Source organism: Sorex araneus, chromosome 3, assembly GCF_027595985.1.
Source record: "Sorex araneus isolate mSorAra2 chromosome 3, mSorAra2.pri, whole genome shotgun sequence".
Classification (NCBI taxonomy): domain Eukaryota; kingdom Metazoa; phylum Chordata; class Mammalia; order Eulipotyphla; family Soricidae; genus Sorex; species Sorex araneus.
In genome coordinates, this window is record NC_073304.1 from 79,695,260 (window position 1) to 79,721,141 (window position 25,882).

The window sequence follows — 25,882 nt, forward strand, 5'->3', positions numbered from 1 at the left end:
TATTGTAAAACATATAACACTTTATAATGTTTTTTTCCAAAAGCAAACTGATACAGAAGAATATATAAATATTAATATTTATTTTTATTTTTCCTTTTTGGGTCACACCTAGCGATGCTCAGGGGTTACTCTGCACTCAGGAATTACTCCTGCTGTTTCTCGGGGCCCCATATGGGGTGCCAGGGATCTAACCCGGGTCTGGCCGCGTGCAAGGCAAATGCCCTACTTGCTGCGCTATCACTCCGGTCCCCAATATTAATATTTAATCCCCAGTTTAACAACATGTGTAGTCTGCAATTCACTGGAAATGTAGAAAATAAATAGCTGTTACTTTGTCACACTTGAATTTTAATAAAGTAGATTTTTCATTGCACCAACAACAGTCTGTCTGAATGGGAAAGCACCACCCAAAGAGCCCAGTGGGAATTAATATAAAATATCTATTGCTGAATGAACATTGGTCAGTCCCTTTGGTGTTTGGTTCTGTATTTATGGGTGTTTGCCTTTACAGGGTTTGTTGCACATGAAGAGTGTGAAGGATATTTTAGCTCTCATTCTGGCTTTTGGAAATTACATGAATGGAGGAAATAGGACTCGGGGACAAGCAGATGGATATAGCTTAGAAATTCTGCCCAAGCTCAAGGACGTCAAAAGCCGGGTATTTATTTTTTGAACTATCTATGATTGGTCACTTCTACACCTGTCATTTTGGAGGGTGAGATGGTGGCTGGGGCATTTCTTGTTTTTCTATTTCTCTTTGTCCTTCCGCTAACTATATATTTTACTATGTAGTAAAATATATAGTAATATAAATATTACTGTATATTTTTCTTGTTTCTTTTGAATAAAGATAAATTTTTTATGTTAGCTCTCATTTTAATGTTAAAATCCCCATTTTTTTTTTGCTCTAAACTACAGAATTAGAGGTTGAACTGCCAGGAGAAAATCAAACAGATAAGCCTACAGTATTAACCACAGCACAAAGGTGGAGTCTGAGTTGCCTGTTGGCTACTTGTAGTTTGCTTGTTCCTCAGTAGCAGAGCAATGTTGAATCATGGGCTGAGCCGAGCATTTGAATCATTCTTTTGCTTACAACAATTGGACTCAGGCGCTACTGTGAAACTCTCTGAACCTGATTATCATTTGGCTCCACACCCCCGTGGAGCTCCGTCTTTAGAAACAACCAGCCCATATCTAGGCATCCCATGGGGGCTGGGGGAGTGGAGGGAGGGAAATACACAGGCAAATTAGAATTAGACTCAGTGAACAAGACACAAAGACTGCCTTGTGGGAGGGCCTGCTTGCCCCTGGCCTCCCAGGGTCATAAAGTGGCATGGCGGTCCTTTTAAGCTGTTCTGATTGTTTTTCACACCATTAAGAACACACTTTTTTTTCCCCCTTTTTTTTTTTTTTTTTTTTTTTTTTTTTGCATGGTGGGAAGAGAGGGATGGTTTTCTGTTCCCTGGTTCCCTTTAGTACTCTCTTGCCCTCTCTAATTTTGCCTTAATGCCAAAAAATTATTGAGAAAATATTTTTATTTGTATGTGTAAACCATTAACTTTAAGGTTTTGTAGATGATCTGTTTTTCTCTCCACAAAAGATAGCATGTTGTCATTTCTTGGTACTGATGTCATGAAATGTGGATGGTCAATAAGAAGGAAAGCGGAAAATCTTGCCAACCTCTAATAGAATTAGGACCAGATAGGTAATATTAAAGTATTACGGTCACAAACTGGGATTTCAGCTCTCAACTGAATTGTATGGCAGAGACTCATGTGAAAGATTTTTATTTTAATTTCTCTTTTAAACCTAGGACAATGGGATTAATCTGGTGGACTATGTTGTGAAATATTACCTGCGCTACTATGATCAGGTAAGGAAGAGCATAATATGGAAAACTACACTAATAGGGTTTCAAATCTTACAAATAGCTGGCATTCAGAAATTGGATGATGGATGGATGGACGGATGGATGAATTTCAAGTCCAACATAATATTTGAGCATTGTCCAGCTTCATCGGTTTACACACCAGAACACTGGAGCCAAGAAAATTCAGTTGAGTTGTATAAAGAGAAGCATTTTATTCAGTGACACAGATCTACTGATCCTCCCTCCACCGAGTAATACAGCTTCAGAGAGACCCACAGGTATCTCAGTGCCTTCTGACTAGATTATGAGGGTCTCTCTGTAAAGTGGATAGCCAGTCAGTAATTTATTACATTTGAAACTAGAATCTGGGACATGGACCAAAACTTATGAAATGGCACCACAGTAATCTCCAATACTTTATCAGGAATGTTCATCTGTGAACAAGTTGAAGATGTGGAGTTTGAAATCCATCCTCTCTGGTTGAATTTCACTTGTAGTTGGAAATGAACATTTCTGAGGATCCTGAGCCCAATTTTCTGTGTTTTTTATTTCTTCTCATTAAATTGAGAACAAGGAGTCCTAACTTTGAAAAGAAAGAGCTACTGTTCTAGGTTGTTGAGAAGTATAGCAATCAATATGAATGGGAAAAGTCTCAGGAAAATGTTGTCAGGACTCCTGCTTAACTATCCGGTACACAGTTTTTTTCCTAGTCAGGAAAGAAAGAAAAGTAAAGATTCCAGAGTCTTATCTTCTGACACAGTTCCATCCAGAAGCTAAGTACTGATAAAATCTACAGTAATTTTCTTACCTTAGACTCATTATAGTTCTCAGTATATTTACCATTCTTGCCATTACCCCCATGTTCTTCCCTATTTTTGTTAAGGATGTACTAATAATTTTTGGTCCTTCAGGCATAAAGTTCATGAATTCCCCTGGTTCCTCTCTGTTCTTCAACTGAGTTATTTCTTTTCCCTGTCCTCTGTCCTGGCTAACCTCAGCTTTGCTTTCCAGTTCATCCTTCTCCCTTGACTTATTTCCCATTCCACATCCAATTATTCTTTATATTTAGTTCTGTTCACAGTGTATCATTTTTTACTCAAAAACAGAAACAGCTTTCCATATCTAAATGAACTCAAACTCTACCCAGTTTAATTCCAGTCTTTCACAACCATGCTCTTTTGACTTTCCCTCACTATATATGTTCTGATTCGATTCAAGACTTGATATTTTTCAGACATTCACAGTACTTTCGTCCTGTGTTTTTGTGTCAAATGCCCTCTGAAATTCGAACTATGCCTGTCATCAGCCTTTTAATGAAACTTCTCCCTTTTAATGAAACTTCTCCCTTTCTCTTTAAAAATTTATAAATTAAGAGACCTTGTGAGGAAAAAAGATCCCAGTAAGAGTAATAAATAGAGATAGACAGTGATACAGATTTTTTTGGAGAGTCACACCAAGTTGTGCTTACTACTGGTTCTGTGCACAAGGATCACCACTGTTGGTAACTGGGAAACCATATGGGGTGCCAGGGATTGAACATGTGTGGAAGGCAAACACCTTATCCACTGTACTAGCTCTCCTACCCAGAGATACAAGTTGCAACATAAAAGATAATGAAATCTTTATAATCAAAAATATAAGGATAATATCCATTTTTGTTAAAAAAGAGAGAGAGAGACAATACCAACCAAACATGATTTACAAAAAGGAAATTGAATATATAAATTGCCAGCTTAATATATATATAATTAGCAATATAAATTTTTTAAACCTTTCCCAGAACTCTGATGTGCATTTTATTGAATTATTCAGCTTAAAGTCTGTACTGAACTCACCAAATTTTATGTTTTATAAAGGGCACCTTTAAAACCTTGACATTTTAAAGGGCTGGAGATATAGTATAGTAGGTAGAGCTCTTGTCTTGCATGCAGCCAACCCAGGTTCTATCCGTGGTACTACATACTGTTCCCAAGTCCTCCCAAAAGTTATCTCTGAGCACAGAGCCAGGAGGAAGCCATGAGCACTATCCAGTATGGCCCCAAAGACACAAAAAATTTAATTCACATAAAAATGTCATGTATTAGTTATGCTGTTTGTCCATGAAGCTTTGCCTTCCTTCAGGGAAATAATACCTTTCCCTAATGCAGGCAAATGTATTATGTGACCTAGCGAGCCATGACTCTTCTGCATCCAAAGTCCTAGAAATATATACATATATAATATATACATATTATATACACATATATTATATGTGTATATATGAAATAATATGATATATGAAATAATATAATATATGAAATAATATATACATATATATTACTTTTCCAAGAATTTCCTAAGGCAATAAAAGATTTATCAACATCTTATTTATGATAATGTGTAATAAAAAATGTTGCAGAACTTTTTGGTAGATGTTCAAGGTAGAAACCAAGGTCAAATAAAGTAAACTTGAATCACATAGCTGCTAAAAAGAGTGTGTAGGAGAAATTTTAGTGTAATGGAAAGTATTCTTGATCTGCTTCTAAATTTCAAATCTGTGTTTAAAAATAATATATGTTATAGTCCCAAATCTCTAAATGAAAATATATGTGTGTACACATATAGATAAATACACCCATATATTTATTTATACATATATATGTAATGTATATATAGTAAACAGTTGTCCTCTGACTGGTAAGTTGTAAAAGACATGTACTTTATTCTTTCTTTTTGCCTCCTTTAAGTCTTTGCACATTTATTTGAAGACTGAAACAGTTCATTTGAACCTCTCCATGATACTTCTTGATCTTTCTTATATAGCAATTAATATAGCAATTATCCAGGCATTGCCATTTGATTCCCAGAACTCCGTTTCTTTCAATGCCTATAATATAGGTGTTTGAAAAATACTTGAATAGCTGAATATTTTACAGATAGCCACAAGAATGTAATGAGTTATGTCTATAAAGATTTAGACACTAGAGGTGATAACTAATTTTTGGTATAGTAGGGCAGCATATTCCGTTGCAGTCAGTATATCTATATATCCAGAGGTCTGACAGCAAGGTGCCACTGAGTCAGGAGAACTTTCCCAACCAACCTTGAGAGGTGCTGTTTCTGTCCTGAAATTGGTACAAGCAGATTCCCTTCATAATATCTGACTCAACCAAATCAGATACATTTTTTTATGAGGACTAAAAGCTGCCTCTGAAATATGATTCTCTCATTGAAGAGAGCTGAATCGATGGAACCAACTTTACAGAGGAAAATCTTTAAAGTAAGAAGAGTCTCTCACATGGGACGGTCAAGTGTAGGAAAAGTATGAAGTCTACATTTATGTGGCACTCTCCCAGTCTTTTGTGAAAAATGCATTTCACTCAGCAAGAGTGTAGAATTTTGTGATTTATTCAACTCTCTTTTCCCTCTAGGAGCGTAGGTGATGATTTTTGTGGTTAGTGGTGATGAGCAATTAGCTGAGGGAAGGTGACTCCTGCTTTAGGCTTTCTTCCACTCATGCCTGGTTTTAGTTCCAAGGCTAGATCGGCAGAGCTTAAAGAAATCCATCTAGAGCCACGTCCTTTGAACTCTAATTGAGCAGCTTTCACAAGAGCTGTTACCGGACTGATTTGCTCAGCACATTTTTCTATTGCTTCTTTAAAAATAATGAAGCTAGGACTGACTCTGATATAAAATCTGGGAAAATAAAGTATGCATGAGTTTTTCCCACGTAGATTTTTATGTGGCTTTGTGGTACGCATCTTAGATATTATTCCAGCTTAGCCCTCAGATTAGGGTATCACTTTCATTGTTTTCAAACTAACCAAATAAATGTAGGAAAACGCAGAAGGAAAAAAAGAAGTACATTGTGTGTTGTTCTGATAAAATGAGGAAACCATTCTTTCGCCTCCCAAATGAAATGAAAGGTTTCTCAGAGGAAGAAGTAGAAAGCAGGCAATTCTTGAAAACATAAGAAATGATAAGTTCAATATATCCTGCTAATGGTACAAACTTCCCAGAAAAGCATTTATAGGATTTCTATAATGATGCTGACCAACCCAAGCCAAAGTTTATTGCTATGCCAGACATTGTATACCATACTAAGAACAAGATTCGTGGTATGACTTCTAAGTGTTTATAGTCTTGTGGGATATTGGTGCTTGGGTGGTAAGCATGGTGTGGTAACACACATTTTGAAGAGGTGTGAAATTGTACCCCTAAAACATATACAGGCTTGTTAAGCCAAGGTTACTTCAATTAAAAAGAAAAACAAAAAAGTATCGTATCATAGAGTAGAGAAGACATACAAAGCTAACGTGTCAGTTTGAAGTGAAGCGCTTGAAAATGGGACTCTTGAAAACAACCAACTTCTATAGGCAAGAAGAAATGACAGCTGGGCTTGAGGAAATAATCATTGTCTTGAGACCTGAAGGATGAGTGTGAGAAAGGAGTGGTGGACATGTTCTTGGGAAATGTTGGAAAGGTCCAGTTTTATAAACACCAGTCTGGAGGTGAAAGATTGTGGCCTGTTCTATTATTTTTTATGAAAGTTTGGGGACAGGGCCTAGAGATAGGGGGAAGGTTGAAGTGAGACTGGAGATGTAGACAGAGGCCAGATCATAAAGTGCCTTGTAAAGCAGTTTCAGAGTTTGGAATTAGTCCTAATGGCAGTAGGAAAGATGGAATGTGAAAGCAAGCTGGCAGAGTTGCTTGTATGGAGAGAAGGATAACTGAATACTGCCTGAGATATGCAAGACACAAAGCTTATATTAAACAACTGAGGGAGCAAGCAAACTGAGTTGGGAAAGCTATTTGAGATGCAGCTTATCTTTTAGTGCGCTTGCAGGTTTTGTTCTTCAAGATGTTTTTCAGCCAAAATTCCCTCTCTTAAGTATAGCTGTGGGGATTGTCAAAACTATCTGAACCACTAAATATCTGCTAAGTCAAATAGTATTTAGGAAGTCTTCACAAAGATTTGAAAAATCTGATATCTCTCTCTCTCTCTCTCACGCACACACACACATACACACAATCATACCTTCATCCATAGGTAATAACCTTAGAAGAAGGTGGTCAAAAGATTGTTAATGCCATTGCAATGCTGTCTATCCACACCTTCTAATTCCCACCTATTGGCATACCTCAGAGGTGAGTTGTCTAATTGTTACCATGTGAAGCTTCAACAGGAACTTTGCATTTAAGTACTTGCATGTGTTCCTTCTATGCCTTTTGCCATGGAAGTGGAGTGTTCAGGTTCAGAACATACCTGACAGTTTTCTCTTTGATTCATGAGGCAAACAATAACCAAACCCCAAACCTGGTCACAGCTTACCTGAATACCAGGACTACCAAAATGACATGGTGACTAATTCAAAGCACTTCACAGTACCCAGTCTGGATTTAGGAATAGCAGAGAAGCTTTGGTAGGATTGTTATTGAACAGTCAATGAAAGAGATGCTCTTAATTTTAACTGAAAGTGAAGAATAATGGGAAATGAAAAGAGAAGTGAATTGAGAAGTGAAATATAATTGGGAAAAATAATGTAATTTTCTTTACCTTATCTTTCAGGAAGCAGGGACAGAGAAAAGCATTTTCCCCCTGCCTGAACCACAGGATTTCTTTCTGGCCTCCCAAGTCAAATTTGAAGATCTCACAAAAGATTTGCACAAACTGAAGAGGCAACTAGAAGGTAATAGAAGGTGTTCTATTGTGATAATAGCTAAGGTTCTTAAAAATTATGTAAGAGGTTTATTATGTTTATCTCACTTGATGAAATGGGTTTGATGATCAGTTATGGTGTGCCCCAGACTTTTTTTAAATATATATTTTATTTTCATAAAAGTAGTTCACAATAGTTCATTACAGATAATATTCAAACACCAATCCCACCACCGAGTACCTTCCCACCACAATAAAAGGGAAGTGTGTGAAGGTTGTTGTATTTCATTCTGGAGCCATTTAAGCCTGTAGATAAGAGAATACTAGCAAGTATGTTAAAACCAAACAAATGTGTGCCACTTTTGATAAGTAAGTGAGATAGAGTGTAAGAGGTTGTGAGGCCAACTTGCGACCACGCGCTCCAGGAAATTCTGAGTCATTCTCTTCCGGGAGCTTTAGTTTACAGTCTCTGAGTCTTAGCTGTTGAGATTACATGGCGCCGGTGGCAGTTTGTGGGTGTGACTGCTAAGCTACTGGAAAACTGGGGAACTTGGGGGGAGGAGGCCCAGTCCCGATCTGAGTGGGCTTGGAGGTCTCAGTCACAGTTTCCCGCATACCTGGGTTTTCCTGCCAGTCTGCTCTCTGGTGAGGCTCATCTTCTCTTGGGTGAGGCTCATCCTCTCTTGGGTCAGGCTCATCCAAGTGTGTGGAGAGCGGCCTTGGGCATGGTGGTGGTTGGGTTCTAGAGATTTTCAGCTTACAGGGTTCTGCTTGGGGCCAGAGGGAAACTCAACCTGCACCTTTCTGAGGTGCTCTGGTGAAGACAGACTGGCGCGGGGTCAGGACATTCTGCGGTACTCTCCTCAAGGAGCTTTACTTTATAGTCTCTGGGTCTTGGCTGTTGATGAGGTTACATGGCATTGGGGACAGTTTGTGGGTATGACTGCAAAGCTACTAGAAAACTGGGGAACTGCAGGGAGGAGGCCCAGTCCGATCCAAGCGGTGTCCTAGACTTTATGAAACTTTCTCTCTTTATTCTTTGGGTGTTTGGAGGCACAGTATTTACATAGCCCTGTCTACTCATGCTTAACATTTGCTTCTCAAACTGAGCACTTATATAGAAATATCTATACTTCTAACGTAATAAATCGAACTTTAAAAACAGTAGTGATCGAGGCTGGATCGAGAGTACAGTGGGTACTTGCCTTGCACGTGGCTGACCTGGGTTCTATCCCTGGTACCCTATACGGTCTGCCTGGGCTCCACCAGGAGTGATCCCTGAGCAGAGAGCCAGGCATAAGCCCTAACCACAACTGGGTGTGCTCCGCCCCAAAATAATCAATAACCAATGACAATACCTACCAGCAACCTAGATAATTGTTATCACATATAATTTTTTAACAATTCTTGCAAGTAGGGACTTTCTAACTCCACTTTTTAGATGAGACTACTCTAATTTACAGAAGCTAAATTCACATAGTCAGCAAAAGGCAGATTGAGCTCTGATCAGACCTGTCGCATTAGAAGTTGTTCGTTATCTAAGCTGGTTTAGTATGTTGCCTAAGGTATGTATATCACACCCATGCCTGTTCCTCCACACATACACTTCAAAAAATTCTATTTTTGTAGATGAGTCTGTTAATGAGGGCAAGACACAGAGAGATAAACATTCTGTTTTGTTTGTTTAATTTGCACTTTTAATTATCCAAGGCAAAATACCTAAAGCCCTTTTTGCTTTTTTTTTTTTTAAGGTGAAAATATGCCTCTCTTGGGCAGGAATTTTCCTTTGGCATTTCTAAAGTCTTGTGTTTTCATTGTGGAGACATCTCCTTGTCCAGGAATATAAATACTTGCCTTGGAGCTTGTATAACTCCGATTGAAGAGCTATGCAGAGGATTTAGGGAGCGTGTTAATGTGGAAATGGAGCCCAGTGTGCCAAAAGGAGAGCTTGAGGAAATGAAGAGCTTGAACCAGGAATAGTTTTACACTAAGACATAAAATAAACATTTTTTAAAAAAATGTTTATTGTGAAAGAGTGCTCAGAAACCTAAGTCTTAGATGGAGAACAGCTTGAAAATGGAAATAAAGTGGGAAAGATGTGCTCCCGGTGGTGGAGGGTGAGGGGGAGCGCATTTACTTTTACTTGGAACATAAAGCTTAGGATAGTGGTTACAAGTGATTTTTTACCTTGTAAATTATTTTTAAATGAACCTGTTGATTTTCTTTCCTCTTGTCGATGTGGTTGAGAGCTTAAATGCATCAAATGGAGGCTCCGATTCCGAATGCCATGAATGAACCCTTGGTCCCTCTTCTTCCTCTCAAAAATCTGGCAGTTTTATCCTGATTTGAGATGAGACACTCGATATCTGTTGCAGTCAAACAGCACCGGCAATCTCTGAAAAACATAGTAACTTTCCTTCTATTCCTCTCTAATGGCAGACTTGGAGCCCAGGATGATGACAAGCCTCACAAGGGCAGACAAGACCCGTGGCTTGAGTTCTTGGTGACAGTTTGAATGCCTGTCCCTTCCCTGATGCTTTCTGGCCCTTCAAAACCTCAAGTCAAAGCCCCAGTAGTGTGGTCTTTTGAGCAGAAACTTGGTCTGTTTCCTACCTCCTGACTCCTGTCTCCTGCCTTCTTCTTAGGGACAATCCTGACTTAGTGGCCTTCCCGGGAATCCCTGTGTGTAAGGTTATAAGTGACAGAGGAATGAGGAGAGTGAATTAAGATGTGAGCACAGACTTTGGGGTGCTCCTGAAGATCCCCATCTTGCTAGACCTTTGTTTCACTCAGGAGATCCTGGGTGTCATTCTAAATCCCTCTGAATGCAAATGACAGTTTCCTCCATCCCTTCTAAGAACATACAAGAGTTTCTGAAGCCAGAGGAGCTCCGTCTGCAGGGCACAGGAATTCTACTTAGGAGGTTTGTTTTTGTGGTAGATGACCCAGCCCTGAAAGATCTGATACTTTACAGGGGTGAAGGAAACAACTCCTCTCATGGACCCCCTCACCCCACCCCACCCCACCCCACCCACACACACAAGCGCTCGCGCACACACACAGTGAATATTTAAACAAAAATGCCCTGCTAATCTTTAGAGATGCCAGTGTTTTTAACACATAAAAGGTACCTAGTAAATATTTAAAGAAAATACAGACCATTGGTCCTCTAATGAATTTCTTTTTCTTCTAAATACCATCTGGTAAGATGACCGGCGTCCTGGCGGCCGTTTCATCTCACCAGCCTGTTCAGATTTCCCCTCCTCTTCCATCAGGCCTCGGTGTGAGCCTCGATTGAATGTTTAATTGAAGAGGACGTAATTTTCACACATACAGCAAAGATTTGATGAGGCTTTGAGGTTTATTGTAGCCATTAAAATGTCGTGGCTGCTGGCAAAACCCCAGAAAATGTCTAAAGCTAAACCAGATGTGATTAACCAATTTTGAGAAACGTCTCAGACCCCATTTTTCCAGGCAGGCCCAGATCTTTAGGTTTTTCCTTCTTTTTTTATTAGTCATGGTGAAATTACAAAATCATTCATGATTGGGATTCAGACATACATTGTTTCAACTCCAGTCCCTTCATCAATGCCCACTTTCCTCCATCAATTCTCCCCTTACCCCTTTTGCCTCCCACCTACCAGCATGCTTCTTACAAGGGACATGTTTTAAAAGTCTGTTTTTGCATTGTGGTTTTTTATACTGTTGCTGATAGGATTTCATGCAAAACCTTTTGCCATCTTTTAGCACCACCACCTCCCTCCCACTAGAGTTGTTATCCTTCCCTATCTTTCTCTCAGCCCCTTCAGGTGGTACGTCTCCTACTGAACACCAGTTCTCATGATTTCTGTTTCCTTTGTCTTTTGGCATTCATTATACCTCCATTATGTTTTCTTAGACCCTGCATATGGGAGAGATCATTCTGTGTCAGTCTATCTCCCTCTGACTAACTTCACTAAGCATTATGCTTTCCAGGTCTCTTCATGTATCAGAAAGCTGCATTGCTTTATTGTTTTTCTTATGGCTGTGTAATATTCCATTGTGTATATGTACCATAGATTCTTTTATTTAATTTTAATTTTTTTTTTTTGCTTTTTTGGGTTATACCTGACGATGCACAGGGGTTACTCCTGGCTCTGCACTCAGGAATTACCCCTGGCGGTGCTCAGGGGACCATATGGGATGCTGGGAATCGAACCCAGGTCAGCTGCGTGCAAGGCAAACACCCTGCCCGCTGTGCTATTGCTCCAGCCCTTAGATTCTTTATCCATTCATCTATTCTTGGACTCTTGGGTTGTTTCCAGATTTTAGCTATTATGGATAAGGGTGCAAATGTCTTTTCTCCATTTTTTTTTTTTTGCCCTTTGGGATATATTCCAAGAAATTGAGTTGCTGAGTCAAATGCTCTTTAGAAGAAACTTGGTATGAGGCACATAGCCATACCTTAACAATAGAGTGTGAATGAAATCATGGTTGTGGACTGTACAGGTGTTATTCTTTTTTAATTTTATTTTATTGAATCACTGTGACAAAAGTTACAAAGCTTTAAGGTTTAAGTCTCAGTCATATAATGATCAAACCCCCATCCCTTCACCAGTGCCCCTGTTCCCCCACCAAGAACCCCAATATGCCCCCCTCCCACCCCCGCACCCCCTGCACCTGAGTGGCCAGTGATCTTCACTTTATTCTCTCTATACTTTGGATACATTCAATATTTCAACAGAGAACTGACTATTATTATTTGGAATTTTACCCCAACAATAAAACCTGCTGAAAAGGCATCATTTGATAGTTTGTTTTCCATTGCTGAGAATGAAGATTATAGGAACTGTCGTGGCCACATGGTTTTGGATTTCTGTTGTTTTAGCTTCGTTTATAGTCTAGATGCATTTCTATAAGTCTCTGGGTGCCAAAATGGGTCAGTAGCCCTCCCAGATCATAGTCTTTAAGAAGCAGAGGGGCCGTGTCATGCACAGCTGCTCTGGATCTCATCTGGGCTGAGGGCGTGCCAGTAACACCCACATCCCATGATCTCTTACGCACCACATCACAACAAGCAAGTACCTTTGGTTTGTGAGTCCTAGAAAATGGCGGATGCCACGTGTGTGCTGGTGCTGCTGCCGCTGCCATCTTACCCGTAGAAAGAAAGCGTTGGGAGAGAAAATCCTTTCCCCTTCCCGGGCGGCATGGGGTCGTAGCTCAGCTCACAGTCTAGATGCATTTCTATAAGTCTCTGGGTGCCAAAATGGGTTAATGGCCCTCCCGGATCACAGTCTTTAAGGAGTAGAGGGTCTGTGTCGTGTGCGGCCGCTGTGAATCTGTACAAGTGTTATTGCTAGAAGAGGTTGTCAATAATCATCTTGTACAGAGACAAGAATGTCAAGCAGTATTTTATTTGTATAGATATAACAAAGAATTAATTCTAGCAGTTTCTCACGTGATTATTATGTCTCTTCCCTAATTCAATGATACTATGACAGAGATATTATCATATGTGTCTTGTAAGATAAGGTAACAAGTTCCTGATGCTCAAGTCATCTGACAGATTATTTCACAAGTGAGCACTTAGCCATAATCTGAAACTAAATTTAGCTTTAAGACATGTATTCATAATATATCCGACCCTTGTCTCTAAGACTCTATATTTGATCAGAGATCAGAGAAGGATGTGTATTCAGAATTCATTTATACGGTATCAAGGCGTTAGGCTTCTGATGCAAATAGCAGTTCCCATAAATGTGTGTGTACATTGCTGAACTGAAATCAGTATGTTCACATGAACACAATGTATGCATATACATTCTTTTAGAATCACAGGGGGAAGCCCTCAGATCAGATACAGACACAGGAAAGAATGTACCTCACACTGGAAATAAGGAGGTAATACATAGAGAAGAGATGGGTTATAAATAGAAATTAACATACAATTAGATAGGACTAAGAACTTAGACTTTAGAATTTGATGCTATTTACTCATTAGATAAAAACTGGATCTTATCAAGTAACATAACCATGAAAGTATTTATTTTCTCACTTGTAAAATGTGATAATTATAGTACCATGTAAAAGATGTAATAAATGCATGATTCTTAGAGAATTTTCAGTGAAACTGATTAATGGGACTGCCTTAAATTTGAAATCACACAACCTGTAGAATCAGGCCCATATGATTCAGGGAATAGCTGACTCTGTTAATAAGGAGTCTAATTTTCAGAGCGTTTGTGTTCTCTTCTATGCATTGTGAAGATAGAACCAAGTTTTTGATTCCTAAGAACATGTTTCATATTTTGCTTACTGTTCTTAGTGAGATGTGTTGTTACTGTTTTTGGCATATCAAATATGCCATGTGTAACATGCCAGGCTCTGCCATGTGGGCAGGATATTCTCGGTAGCTTGCCAGGCTCTCCAAGAGGGACGGACCACTTGAGCAAATCGGTGAACAATGGGACGACGGTGCTACAGTGCTGCAGTTCTTATTGAGATGCTAGTTTTTATTTCCCTTGTAATACATTGTTCTGCATTAGGAAAAGGAAAATGGTAGGAATAGTTGCCTTCTCTTTTTTTAGTTTGCCCTGAAACCAAAAGTATTTTTTTCCATCCTACATGTGGTAGACAGAAATAATAGCTTCCAAATATGTCCAAACTCTAATCCATGGAATCTGAAAATATATTACCTTATGTGGCAAAAAGGAACCTTGCTGGGGCTGGAGAGATAGCACAGCGGGTAGGGCGTTTGCCTTGCACGCGGCCGACCCGGGTTCAAATCCCAGCATCCCATATGGTCCCCTGAGCCCGGCCAGGGGTAATTCCTGAGTGCAGAGCTAGGAGTAACCCCTGTGCATCGCCAGGTGTGACCCAAAAAGCAAAAAAAAAAAAAAAAAGGAACCTTGCTAATGTTTAGATGAGGAAGTTATCCTGAAATACCCATGTGACCTTAGCCAAATCACATTGATCTTTAAAATGAATTTTGAGAAGCTCAGAACTTCCCTATCCATGATCAGTGGGAGATAGTATAGAGAGATGTGATGTCGTTGGCCTCAAAGATGTAGAGAAACGGGCAATGAACCAGAGTATTTTCTGCCATAGAGGTGGGGGAGGGGTGGTATGAGAAGGGAGAGATACAGGGGACATTGGTGGTGGAAAATGTACACTGGTGAAGGGATGGGTGTTCGATCTTTGTATGACTGAAACTCAAGCACGAAAGTTTTGTAACTGTATCTTACAGTGTTTAACTTAAAAAAAAAAAAAGGAAAAAAAGCCTTTGAGGACCTGGAGCAATAGTACAGCATACAGGGCATTTGCCTCGCATGCGACTGACCCCAGTTCAATCCCTGGCATCCCATATGGTTCCCAAAGCCCTGCCTGAGTGATTCCTGAGTGCACAGCCAGGATTAACACCTGAGCATCGACGGGTGTGACCCAAACAAACAAACAAACAAACAAACTAAAAGCCTTTGAAACCAGGCAAAGGTGAGGAATAAATTGTCCCTAGAGCCTCTAGAAATGAACGCAGTCTGTTAGCATTTTGACTTCAGTTCGCTGAGTCTCATCCCATGTTTGACCTTCTTTCATATGGAGCTCCAAGGTTATATTGTTTCAAATTACTTTGTTTCTGGTAGTTTGTTATAATAGCAATAGGAACTAATATGACACGCAACATACACGTTGCTTTGAGTGTGACAGTTAATAGGGATACAGACATCTGTGCGCATATCACAGAGACCAGAGACAGAATTTCCCAAGTCATAGCACTCACAAGAAGTACATGAAATGTGAATTGATGCTCGCTGAAAAAAGAAATCTTTAGTCAAACCTGGAAGTTCTCTATACCAGCAGTTTCAACTTGTGGTCCTTGGACAAATATACATCCACAGGTATGTAAATATTGAAAGCCAATTAAAATAATATTCAGGTTCACAGAGCACATGAGTTTATTAAAGGATTTGGGATTTTCTGCAAGAAAATTAAAGGATGAAGAGAAGTAATTTTAGTCTGCTTAAGGCATTTCCAAACTTAAAACATAAAGCTTATTTTACTTGTTTTGCTTTTCCACTCCAAACCTAACAAAATGCTGTAAAATATGCATGTTGTGGCATATAATTTAAGAAGAAATGATGTTGATATCACTATCAACTTTAAAATATAAATAATATAAGTTTCTGGTCAAATGGTCATTTACTGGATGATCTTAATAGGAGGATATGATGGATGATTATAATTTTGCCCTTTAATATTGCCCTTACTATTTCCTGGCTTCCTTGTCCTTCCCAGAGTTAGTTATTCCTATAAATAGAGTGGTTCAAGTCTTGATGTCTAGATGTCTTGATGCTTAAAAGCTAAAATGAATAACATTAGTGTTGTTCAGAATTACTCCAAATCCACATTTAGTTAACATGAGCCTGAGATCATATTTTACTGTGAAAAGTCATTCTGGCAATGAAAAACAGAAAAATTAAATCATGGTTTTGTGTTGGTAAAAATAGACAAAATCTTCAGATAGCTATGAAAAGTCAACATATTTTATAAATATATGAATAAAATTAAATTCTTCTATTAATTAGCAATATATATCTCACATTTCCTGTCATTAAGGATAAACTCTTTGATCAACTGGCTAGGTATGAAATCTTATCTTGAAAATTATGCATTATTGGACCTATTATTATAAATGTACATATATAGTACATAAACTAGAGAAGTATAGTAGTTAACTCAGTGTAAGATATTCATGCTTGTTTAAGAATGTTGACAGAGATTGTGTTAAGATAATTTTGATATTACTTTCTCTAAATATTTAAAACTATATATTTGAACATGTTCTTTCTTATGTACCATTTAGAAATATTTGGAAATGTACTTACACAGTTTTGGAAAGGCAAGAATTCCTGTTGACTTTTGATATCTGTTATCACCCTATAAATGTTTATCCTGTAATTGTTTATCCAAAAAAATGTTAACTCTTAAACTGCTTCTAAATGAGATGCTGACTGAAATGCATAGTCCAGGCATTCATTATTTTTCAAAGCTTGAATTATAATAATAATATATCTAAACTATTTTCACAGTAAAGAATAGCAGTCATGTCTTTCGGCATTTTCAGTTCCAATCTTCAGATTTTTTAACAGCACAACTAGGTTAACCTAGAACCATCCAGATGAACCTGTTTTGTACAGCACTTGCAGTCAGCATTCCACCTTGGCATCCAAATAACAGGAAGATACTAATTCACAGAAATGTGAAACTAACAATTCACAAAAAGGATGGGTAAATTTTATTTATTTTATTTTATTTTTTTTTTTGCTTTTTGGGTCACACCCAGCGATGCTCAGGGGTTACTCCTGGCTCTGCACTCAGGAATTACTCCTGGCGGTGCTTGGGGGACCATATGGGATGCCGGGGATCGAACCCGGGTCGGACGCATGCAAGGCAAACGCCCTACCCGCTGTGCTATCGCTCCGGCCCAAGGATGGGTAAATTTTTAAGAAATTAACAAGTCAAAAAATCTTCTGGTCAACCTGTCTTCCAGATGTACTGTAGCACTGTCGTCCCATTCATCTATTTGCTCAAGCGGGCACCGGTAACGTCTCCATTGTGAGACTTGTTACTGTTTTTGGCATATCAAATATGCCCCGGGTAGCTTGCCAGGCTCTGCAGTGCAGGCAGGATATTCTTGGTAGCTTGCCGGGCTCTCCAAGAGGGACAGAAGAATCAAACCCAGGTCAGCCATGTGCAAGGCAAATGCCCTACCCGTTGTGCTATTGCTCCAGCCCTTCAGATACATGTGGCAGATTAAATTCATTTATTTATTTCCATTCCCTCTTACTGGGTGACCAAAATCTCTTGTTATTTATAAATATACAGTCAAGAGAAATATAATGAGCTTGAAGAGGAGGGATTTTGAGAGGAAACCATACTTCCACATGTACAAAAAATAAAATTTGAAGTTTTACATGGTAGTTTTTAATGGCCCTGGATAGAGACTTGGATATGTGTAGTCCAGGAATTCAGTAAGCGCTCAGAGTTTGAATTTTAATAATAATATTCTAAAATACATAGTGAAGAATAGCTATCATATATTTACAATTTTATCTAGATTTTAAAATATAGTCAATTCTTCGTTATAGGTAGGTTAAGGGTTTTACAGGTTGATATATTGTTTCTGCTATGATATATTGTTTTTATGATATATTGTTTCTGCTATGAGTCACTGTGAGTTAGCTCTATCTTTTCTATTTATGATACTTTTCAATCCAAGACACCACAGTAAGCAAGAAAACACTATGGTTTGTCCTCCACAGTAGAAATAGCCCCTCTCCATTGCTGCTTGGTTCAGTGAACTTATTAAACAAATGAATTATGTGGACAAATAGTTTGATAAGATGGTGAGGTATGTGAGATAGGGTTTGAGACTCTGAACACTGATAGCAGGGAATGTGAAGCTGCCTGCAGAGAGTTGGTATCTCTGTAATAAGGAGAGGGCAAGGGGAGCAGTTAGCAGAACTTGAACTTCATATTTTCATTTTAATTTAGGGTTATGTAGAGTGTACTCCCCTCTTATTTACGGATGTGAGAAGGCTAATATCTGGTGCTGCTGTCCCAAGGAGTATTCAGGTTTGAAACATTGGGAGAGAAGATGTTGAAGAAAACTCTTTAATGAGTTTTTGAACAAAACTCTTTAATGAGTTTTCTTCAACATCGTCCTTTGTAAACCTGGATTTCTCATGACCCTGTTGACTCTTCCTGCATCAAAATCTATATGTCGGCCCACCATTTGGATAAAAATTTTGTCTTTGGAAGGCAAAGTCAATCAATACTATTGAACCCATAACAAAATTTATGAAAAGTAATTATGCCTACTTAAATTACCTTAGAAAGCAAAAAAGACTCAAAGAAGGTCTTTGACACCTATTCTTTTGATTTTGTAGAAGACATAGTCAAAGGTCTTCTAAACAATGGGATAGAAGGTACAGTGGTGCATTCTGTCTCCTAAATGTAGTGTGGCTGTCTGCTCGAGTTGTCAGAATTCATAAATAAAGTCCAGGAAGCCAAGCTCAACTTGAATTTTAGATTAAAAAGAAATTTCTAATTTACTGGTTTGGGCAAATCGATGAGCAACGGGATGACAGTGATACAGTGATACAGTGATTGTGTATCTCAAATACTGCAGGGTACTTATTTCTACTATAGAAACCATTCTATTGAGTCGGGCCCGTGCTCGGCTCCGGCCGGCCGGGTTTTCGGCCCGGGCGCCCATGCCCCTGCAGAGCCGGTGGATGTGGAACAAGCGGGAACCAGAGACAGCCTTAGGAATTGGGGTTCCAGCAAGTGCCTGCACCCATGTATGGAGACTGTGAATTAAGCCTTTGCCCCACGCCGGCTAACGGAGGAAAGAACCTTCCTTCTTGGTCTCTCTCCCCTCCGGGAGAAGGCGTGGAGTCCGACATTTTGTGGGTCAGTTGAGAAGGTACGAACTTGGTGGCGCGGAAAAAAAAAAAAAAAATGTGTGCTTTGAACTTGAAACAGCCGCAGGATACAGAGCCAGCCCTAGTCGGGCCCGTGCTCGGCTCCGGCCGGCTGGGTTTTCGGCCCGGGCGCCCATGCCCCTGCAGAGCCGGTGGATGTGGAACAAGCGGGAACCAGAGACAGCTTTAGGAATTGGGGTTCCAGCAAGTGCCTGCACCCATGTATGGAGACTGTGAATTAAGCCTTTGCCCCACGCCGGCTAATGGAGGAAATATGTAATTTCTGGCAGAATTTTCCCAGGACTTTATACAGAAATCCAAAACCGCGCGGACGCTGCTGCGTCCGCGCGACTTAACATTTATAATTGTCATCAATGTGAAAGGGTTCCATTTGAACAGGTCAGACTTGGGGGGGAAACTCCAAATAATAACAGTAAGTTTTTGTTGAAATATTGAAGGTTCTTAATGTAACAGCCACCTCTGGACTATGAGCTAAGCAAAAGCCCCACGCTGGCCAACGTGGCGTGGAGTACACCATACTATGAGGCGCAGGAAGGGGGATGAGGGGGAAAAATTAAAAAAAAAAAATGGAAAAGGAAAAAGAGAAAAAAAAAAAGAGAGAGAGAGAGTTATGTCAACTATAGTGAGTTTTGTGTTGAATTATGGAATGTAATCAAGGTAAAGAAAAAATGAAGTGAAATTCATTAGTTATACAGTAGGGGGTAGGGGGTGGGGGCGGGGGGTAAACTGGGGTTTCTGGTGGTGGAATTTGGGCACTGGTGAAGGGATGGGTGTTTGAATATTGTATAACTGACATATAAACCTGAGAACTTTGTAACTTTCCACATGGTGATTTAATAAAAAAAAAAAAAAAAAAAAACCATTCTATTTTACTTAGCTGGCACATTTATATAGAATGAAAAAGACAGTGATAAAACTAACTAAAAGTTTTTTTGCTTTTTTTTATTCTTTTTGGGCCACACCCAGCTATGCTCAGTGGTTACTCCTGGCTCTGCACTCAGGAATTACTCCTGGCTGTGCTTGTGGGACCATATGGGATGCCAGGGATTGAACGTGGATAGGCTGCGTGCAAGGCAAACAAGCAAATGCCCTACTCTCTGTACTATCGCTCCGGCCCCTCGCTTTTTCTTTTGAAGGTGTCAGTTTTTATTCTGTAATATTTTTTTGAGTGAGGGATGCACTCGGTGGTATACAAGGGAATCATGTGCAATGCTGGACTCAAATCACTATAAGACTGCAGCCACATGCAAGGCAAGTGCCGTAACCTCTGTGCTCTCTGGTTCAATTTTATTAGTATTGAATCAACAAGGCTCTCAGTAGTGTGCATATTTACACTTTTGGCATACAAAGTAACTTCACCACACACACAAAAGAGCCAAAATCCGTCCACCTCTCTTCCTAGGTCCTGTCTAGTCTGCCCCATACCTCCCCACCCCGTTGGTAATCTCATGATTCACATTTTTGCATGTGTGCATGTGTGCTTTGCACTGACTGGTAATTCTAAACCACATCTGGTATATCCTTGTGAGGTTAGCAAGTAGTGGACACAGGCACAGCAAATATGCTGAAGTATGTGGTCCATGCCTAGTCCAGCATCTCTAGTACCAACTACCAATTAACAAGCTCCTACTAATAGCAGCAGATTTATATACCCCTCCTTCCTTTCTCTTTTCTTGCCCCCTTTTCATTAATGACCCAGAAGTTAGACAATGTCAGAGTTCTAAGTAACTCATCCCTACATAGTTGACTCTTGTTACTGCCTTCATTTGTAGAAATAACATGCAGTGAGGTCTTACAATTAGAAGATCTGGAACCCTCCAGAAATTGTCATTCAAACAGCAGGGAAGAGAGTTGCATTTAATCTTGGGATAAGTCCTGACTCCACAGGATGCATACTACCACCCAACATTATCAAATGGACTTCTCTCCATAAGAGGATATGTATTCCCTGAGAGAAAAAGGAAAGAAAATAAAAAACACTAGATCTTGTTATAAGAATAAATATTTTCCTTAATTACTCATTTGAGCTTAGTCCAAGAATAGTATGGTTCTAGTTAAAAAAGGAAAAGACTAGAAAACGCCTGGAGAACTTATGAGAACAGATGGTATATTGTTTGTATATGCACCTAAGGGATTGGATACTCAAAGGTTTCAATTCCTCTTGAAAATTACTAAGATAATATTAAAGCAAGTTCTTAAAAAGCATAAACTCAAGAGCCTGGGATAAGTTTGAAAAGCCACAACCACAAAATTTTAGGAGCTCAAGAAGGAGAAGAACAAGTGGGAATTAGGCAAATAAAAAATCTGAATTCTAACCAGAAGTAGAGAAGGATGAGAAGCCAATCAATTTTTATTATAAAATTCATATATAGCACTAATTTGTACATAAAATTATATGTATTTCTGCACAAATGAACACCCATACTTCTCCATAAATCAGTGACATCATTTCACAAAATGAGAAATGGACTGTAGTTCCTAATTTCGAAAGGCCCAAAGACACTGTGGTATAATGGAATTAAACATATCTATCCTATTATTAGAACATTTCAGAATATTCAGGGGAAAAAACTTTACACAAACCTGGAAGCAGAGAGAACTGTGGAACGTAGAAGATAACTACTGAGAAAATCAGAATCAGAAGAGCACCAGACTTTCCAATAGCAAGACTAGAAGCTACAAATAGATGGGAATTCTGAAAGAGCATTATTCTTCATCCAGAATCTTATAATCACCAAATTACCAAATGTGAGAGCAGAATAAGAACTTTTTAATAATACGTTCTCAGTTTTTTCTTCTATACAACTGTCCCTTGGATGTAGCTAGAAAAATAGGCTTTAACATGAAATTGAAAGATAATGATAACAGTAGAATATCCAGTGGCAAAGGGAAGTTAGGAATATTTCAAAATAACCCAGGAGAACAGCCAGGCATGGGGGGCAATCATTCCATGTTAGAGTAGGTCAGATCTTCATGGAAAATATTCTTGAAGAAAACACAATTCCTACATATGATATGTTTGAGTGTTTGGGCAGGAGCTTTGTGCAATAAACAATCAGTTGGAAATCATTTAGATATGATAGCATGCCAAAACAACATGTTAGAAAGAAATTATTCTGTGGGCATAAGAGTCTGAGGAAATTGAATAGGAAAAGTGAATTAATCTGAATTTACATATTTAATTAGAGTGGACAGTTGATGCAGCTAAGATAGAATGTAAGCACTGTACACCCGTCTGCCTGACTCACGGCAGACCTATATTGGGATTATTAGGAGAAGGGGGTAGCAGGGGCTCATCTCATGTGTGGCACCTATTAGGGGAGAGAAGAGAGTGAAATTATTTATAATTTTTATAGGTAAATGTTGAAAATGACTGGTCAAGTTTAGTTAGAAACATAAAACTAAGTATAAAAATAAACGGGGGAAATTGGTCTAAGAGGTTCCACAAGGGGAGGAAGAATTGGGTGATATGTGTGCTGGATATTGGGAACTGCAGTTCTTAGAAAGCACCACATGCCCTTATTCTTTTAGCCTATATGTGTGTGTAACTCTGATGACTATATAAAGCCCACATAAAAGTAACAATAGCCAAGGCTTGTTGAAGAAGTAGTTTCAATGTCAACAACAGAGGCCGGTGTATTGAAATTAGTACTGGCCTGGGATTTAGGAGATGCAGGATTTAAATTGAGCTCTGCCTCTTATGAACTGTGTGATGAGCCCTGCAGCTCTGATAGATTCCTCTCCATGAGCCTCAGCTGAAAAAGGGAGCTGATCTCCCTACGCTTCCCACTGGTACATCTCACATAAATATTGCAGTGGTCCTATGAGCAGATGTATTTGGAAATATATGGGAAGGTGTGGGAGGTATTAATAAAATTCATTCAGAAGCCCTGTAGTTTGTTATTTACTTAATGCTTGTTGTTGTGTCCTAGAAGGTGGTGGTAGTGAGGTGGTGGTATTGATCCATTAAGACAGGCCTGACTAATTTATTACCTTTTAGGAAGCTCCAGAACTCATGACCTGAATGCTTATTGATGGTACCTAATTTATGAGCCTTTCCCTGCTCGCAGCCCATTTGTCCATGGCAGGAGTTTGCTAACACTGAACTCTGGTACGCTATCAGATACATTAGCCAGAGTTCTGGCTCTGTTGCCATGGTGTTAAAAATATTTAGTTTTGCAAGCACAGCTTTAGAAATAATAATAATAATAAAAAACCTCTGATATGATTTATGTTTGTAAAACGATTTCAACAAAACAGACGTAAGGAACTGGGGTCAGTGTTTCAGAAAGGCAGTGGATGTAAAATGCTGATCAGCTCCGTGGCTTTTTGATGCAGAGCATTCAATTAAGTGTAATATGGTGGGTAAAGGTCACACGTTTCCCAAATGGAGCGCCTTCAAAGACATGTTGTAGGGAACGGAGGGTAGATACGGAAACTGAAACCTGATTCATCCTTTTAATTAATGGAAGAAGTTTGTGTTTCCCTTTGAAGCCACGATTGTGAAGTCTCTAGGTGGGAAGTATGAGTTATGTTGCCCTAGCTTCCTCTTTTTAGATTGTGCTCTATTTCAACTCTTTATTTATAAATCAACCTGTGAATGGGGTTTATTTTGTGGTTTTCTTGACAAGAAAAATAAAATACTGAGATATAAAGGCTCCTACCATAGGAAAAAAAATGTGAATCACAGTCCTGAATTCAAATCCTTGTTTCCTAAACTTCATCATTAACTGATCATTTCATTCTGCCACATCCCAGTTTCCTTGTACAGAAAGGAAGGAGCTACTGCCTGACTCAGAATTGAGAGGATTATCTAGAACACTGTGAAAGAAATCCTTTGCAGAGTAGGAATAGTATTTTTAACTCTGATCTTTGGTGCCCATCGTTACTTCATATCTAATACCCGTTCCTCCACCAAGACCCATGTAACCTGTAAAACATTTCTCTCCCTATCCACAGCACGTTGCTAGTCCAAACCACCACCTTCTTTCACCATAGGTTCCTAGTTGGCTTCCCTGCTTTCTCTCTTGCTCTCTCTGGAATCCAAACAGATCATACTGCTTTGTTGTTTTCATATTCACTTTTAGAATAAAATCCAGCTTCAAGCTGGTGGCCACGCCTTTCTCCATGATTGAACCACTGTCCTCCCACCCTTTCTCTGCTTGCCCAGTAAACTCCAGTGATGTAGGCTTCTTTGTTCCAGTGCCATGAGCTTGTCTCTGTTTTAGGACCTTTGTGGCACCTATTACCTCGACCTAGAATGAATTACCTTCTAAATGCTTTGGTCCTTCTCTGATTACCTGGACTATTTTTAAAGAACCACTCTCAGATTAGGAGTTGCAGCTCTTTTCTATTATTAATTTGTAATATTTTGATAGCCAAGACCCCTTCATGAAGGCAAGGTTCACATATGACCTGTGACTCTACCAGTTGTGTACGTCAAGACCCAGCACACAATTGTCATTCAATATTTGTAGATTTGGGTGATTGAATGAACATATGAATAAATGGTAAAAAAAAAAATGCAACTTCAAGACTCACTGGTCTTGTTTATTAGATGGGATTATGAGGTATTTTAGATTACTTCTTTATGGGCAAAGATAACAAATGAACAGATGTAGAATCTTTAGGGAGACAGATTTTAAAACTGTACAAGGGAGAGCTTACAACCTTGAGAAATAATAGGCCTCTCACTTATATCTTCTTAGAAGACTCTTTTATAGGAGATAGGTATAATTGGTACTATGAGAAAGTGGTAGAGCTAGATGATGTGTGGTCCCTCAGTGGGTTATTATTGTGCATTTTGTGGTTCTCCTCGTGCAGCGAGGATGATCTAGTTCTTCCCTACAGTAAATTAGAAAACTTAAACAGGGGCCAGAGTAATAGTACAGTGGGTAAGGTATTTATCTTGCACACAACTGACCCCCATTCAGTTCTGCTCTACATGTGGTTCCCTCAAGCATTGCCAAGAGTGATCCCTGAGCACGGAGCCAGGAATAAGCAATGAGCACAGCCATATGTGGCTCCAAAATTAAAAAAAGAAAAGGAAGGAAGGAAGGGGGAAGGAAAGAAAATGGAAGAAGAAAAGAAAAAAAGGTTAATTATTTCTAGAATTCTGACCAAGTACAGGATATAAAAGTCAACTATAAAATTATAACAGGTTTGGATCTCAGATATTTACTTTCTGAATGGCTTCCAAGTGTCTGCTATTGAATTAATCTCTGCCTCAAGAATTTAAGCATTGATACTATCTAGAAGTCATCTTTATAGAGTTGAACTCTTTTCTAGTGTGGTTGGTTAAATCAGTAATAATAGAAAAATGATACTTGCATCCCTTAACCTTTAAAAAAAAATAGCATTGGTCTGTCTTTGTTTTTACATTTCCCTCTCTTTTAATGCAGTACTCTGAGGCCTTTTTCTGAATGATAGATTTGTTAAATGGAGTTTCACTGGGCTCCTTTTTTCCACACCCTGAGTAGTAGATCACTGTGCTTTCCCCTTTTTCTTTGGCAGAGTGGTTCTGACATATATCAGTATAGAATCTAGATACTTATATTTAATCTCAGTATTTTAAAAATGCTCTTGTTCTTGGCTAGAGGAATAGTACAGCAGGGAGAGCACTGTCTTACAATGTGGCCAACCAAGGTTTGATCAGCACCACAGGTAGTTAGTGATCCCTGACCACAGAGCTAGGAGTAAGCCCTGAGCACAGTCAGGGATGGCTCGAAAACAAGAATCAAAACCAACCAAATTGTCTTTTACTTACCTTTAAAAAAATTAGTTTTTAATTCTTCATTTGGAATAATTTTAGACTTACAGAAAAGCTGTAAAGAGGATGTAGAGTGGTAGTTTTCACCATTTTTATACCAGCAAACCAGCAGTTAAAAAATA

The 25,882-nt window shown here is 39.0% G+C and overlaps 1 protein-coding gene across 2 annotated transcripts in view; it reads left to right on the top strand.

Annotated features, from left to right (window-relative positions):
• The window catches only part of FMN1 (formin 1), a 475,774-nt gene that overhangs the window by 319,638 nt on the left and 130,254 nt on the right, over window positions 1-25,882 (top strand). For both annotated transcript variants that reach the window (XM_055132734.1, XM_004609543.2), the window contains 3 exons: window positions 512-658; window positions 1,814-1,873; window positions 7,419-7,539. In XM_055132734.1, the coding sequence (XP_054988709.1) occupies window positions 512-658; window positions 1,814-1,873; window positions 7,419-7,539 (328 nt within the window). The remainder of the gene's footprint in view (window positions 1-511; window positions 659-1,813; window positions 1,874-7,418; window positions 7,540-25,882) is intronic.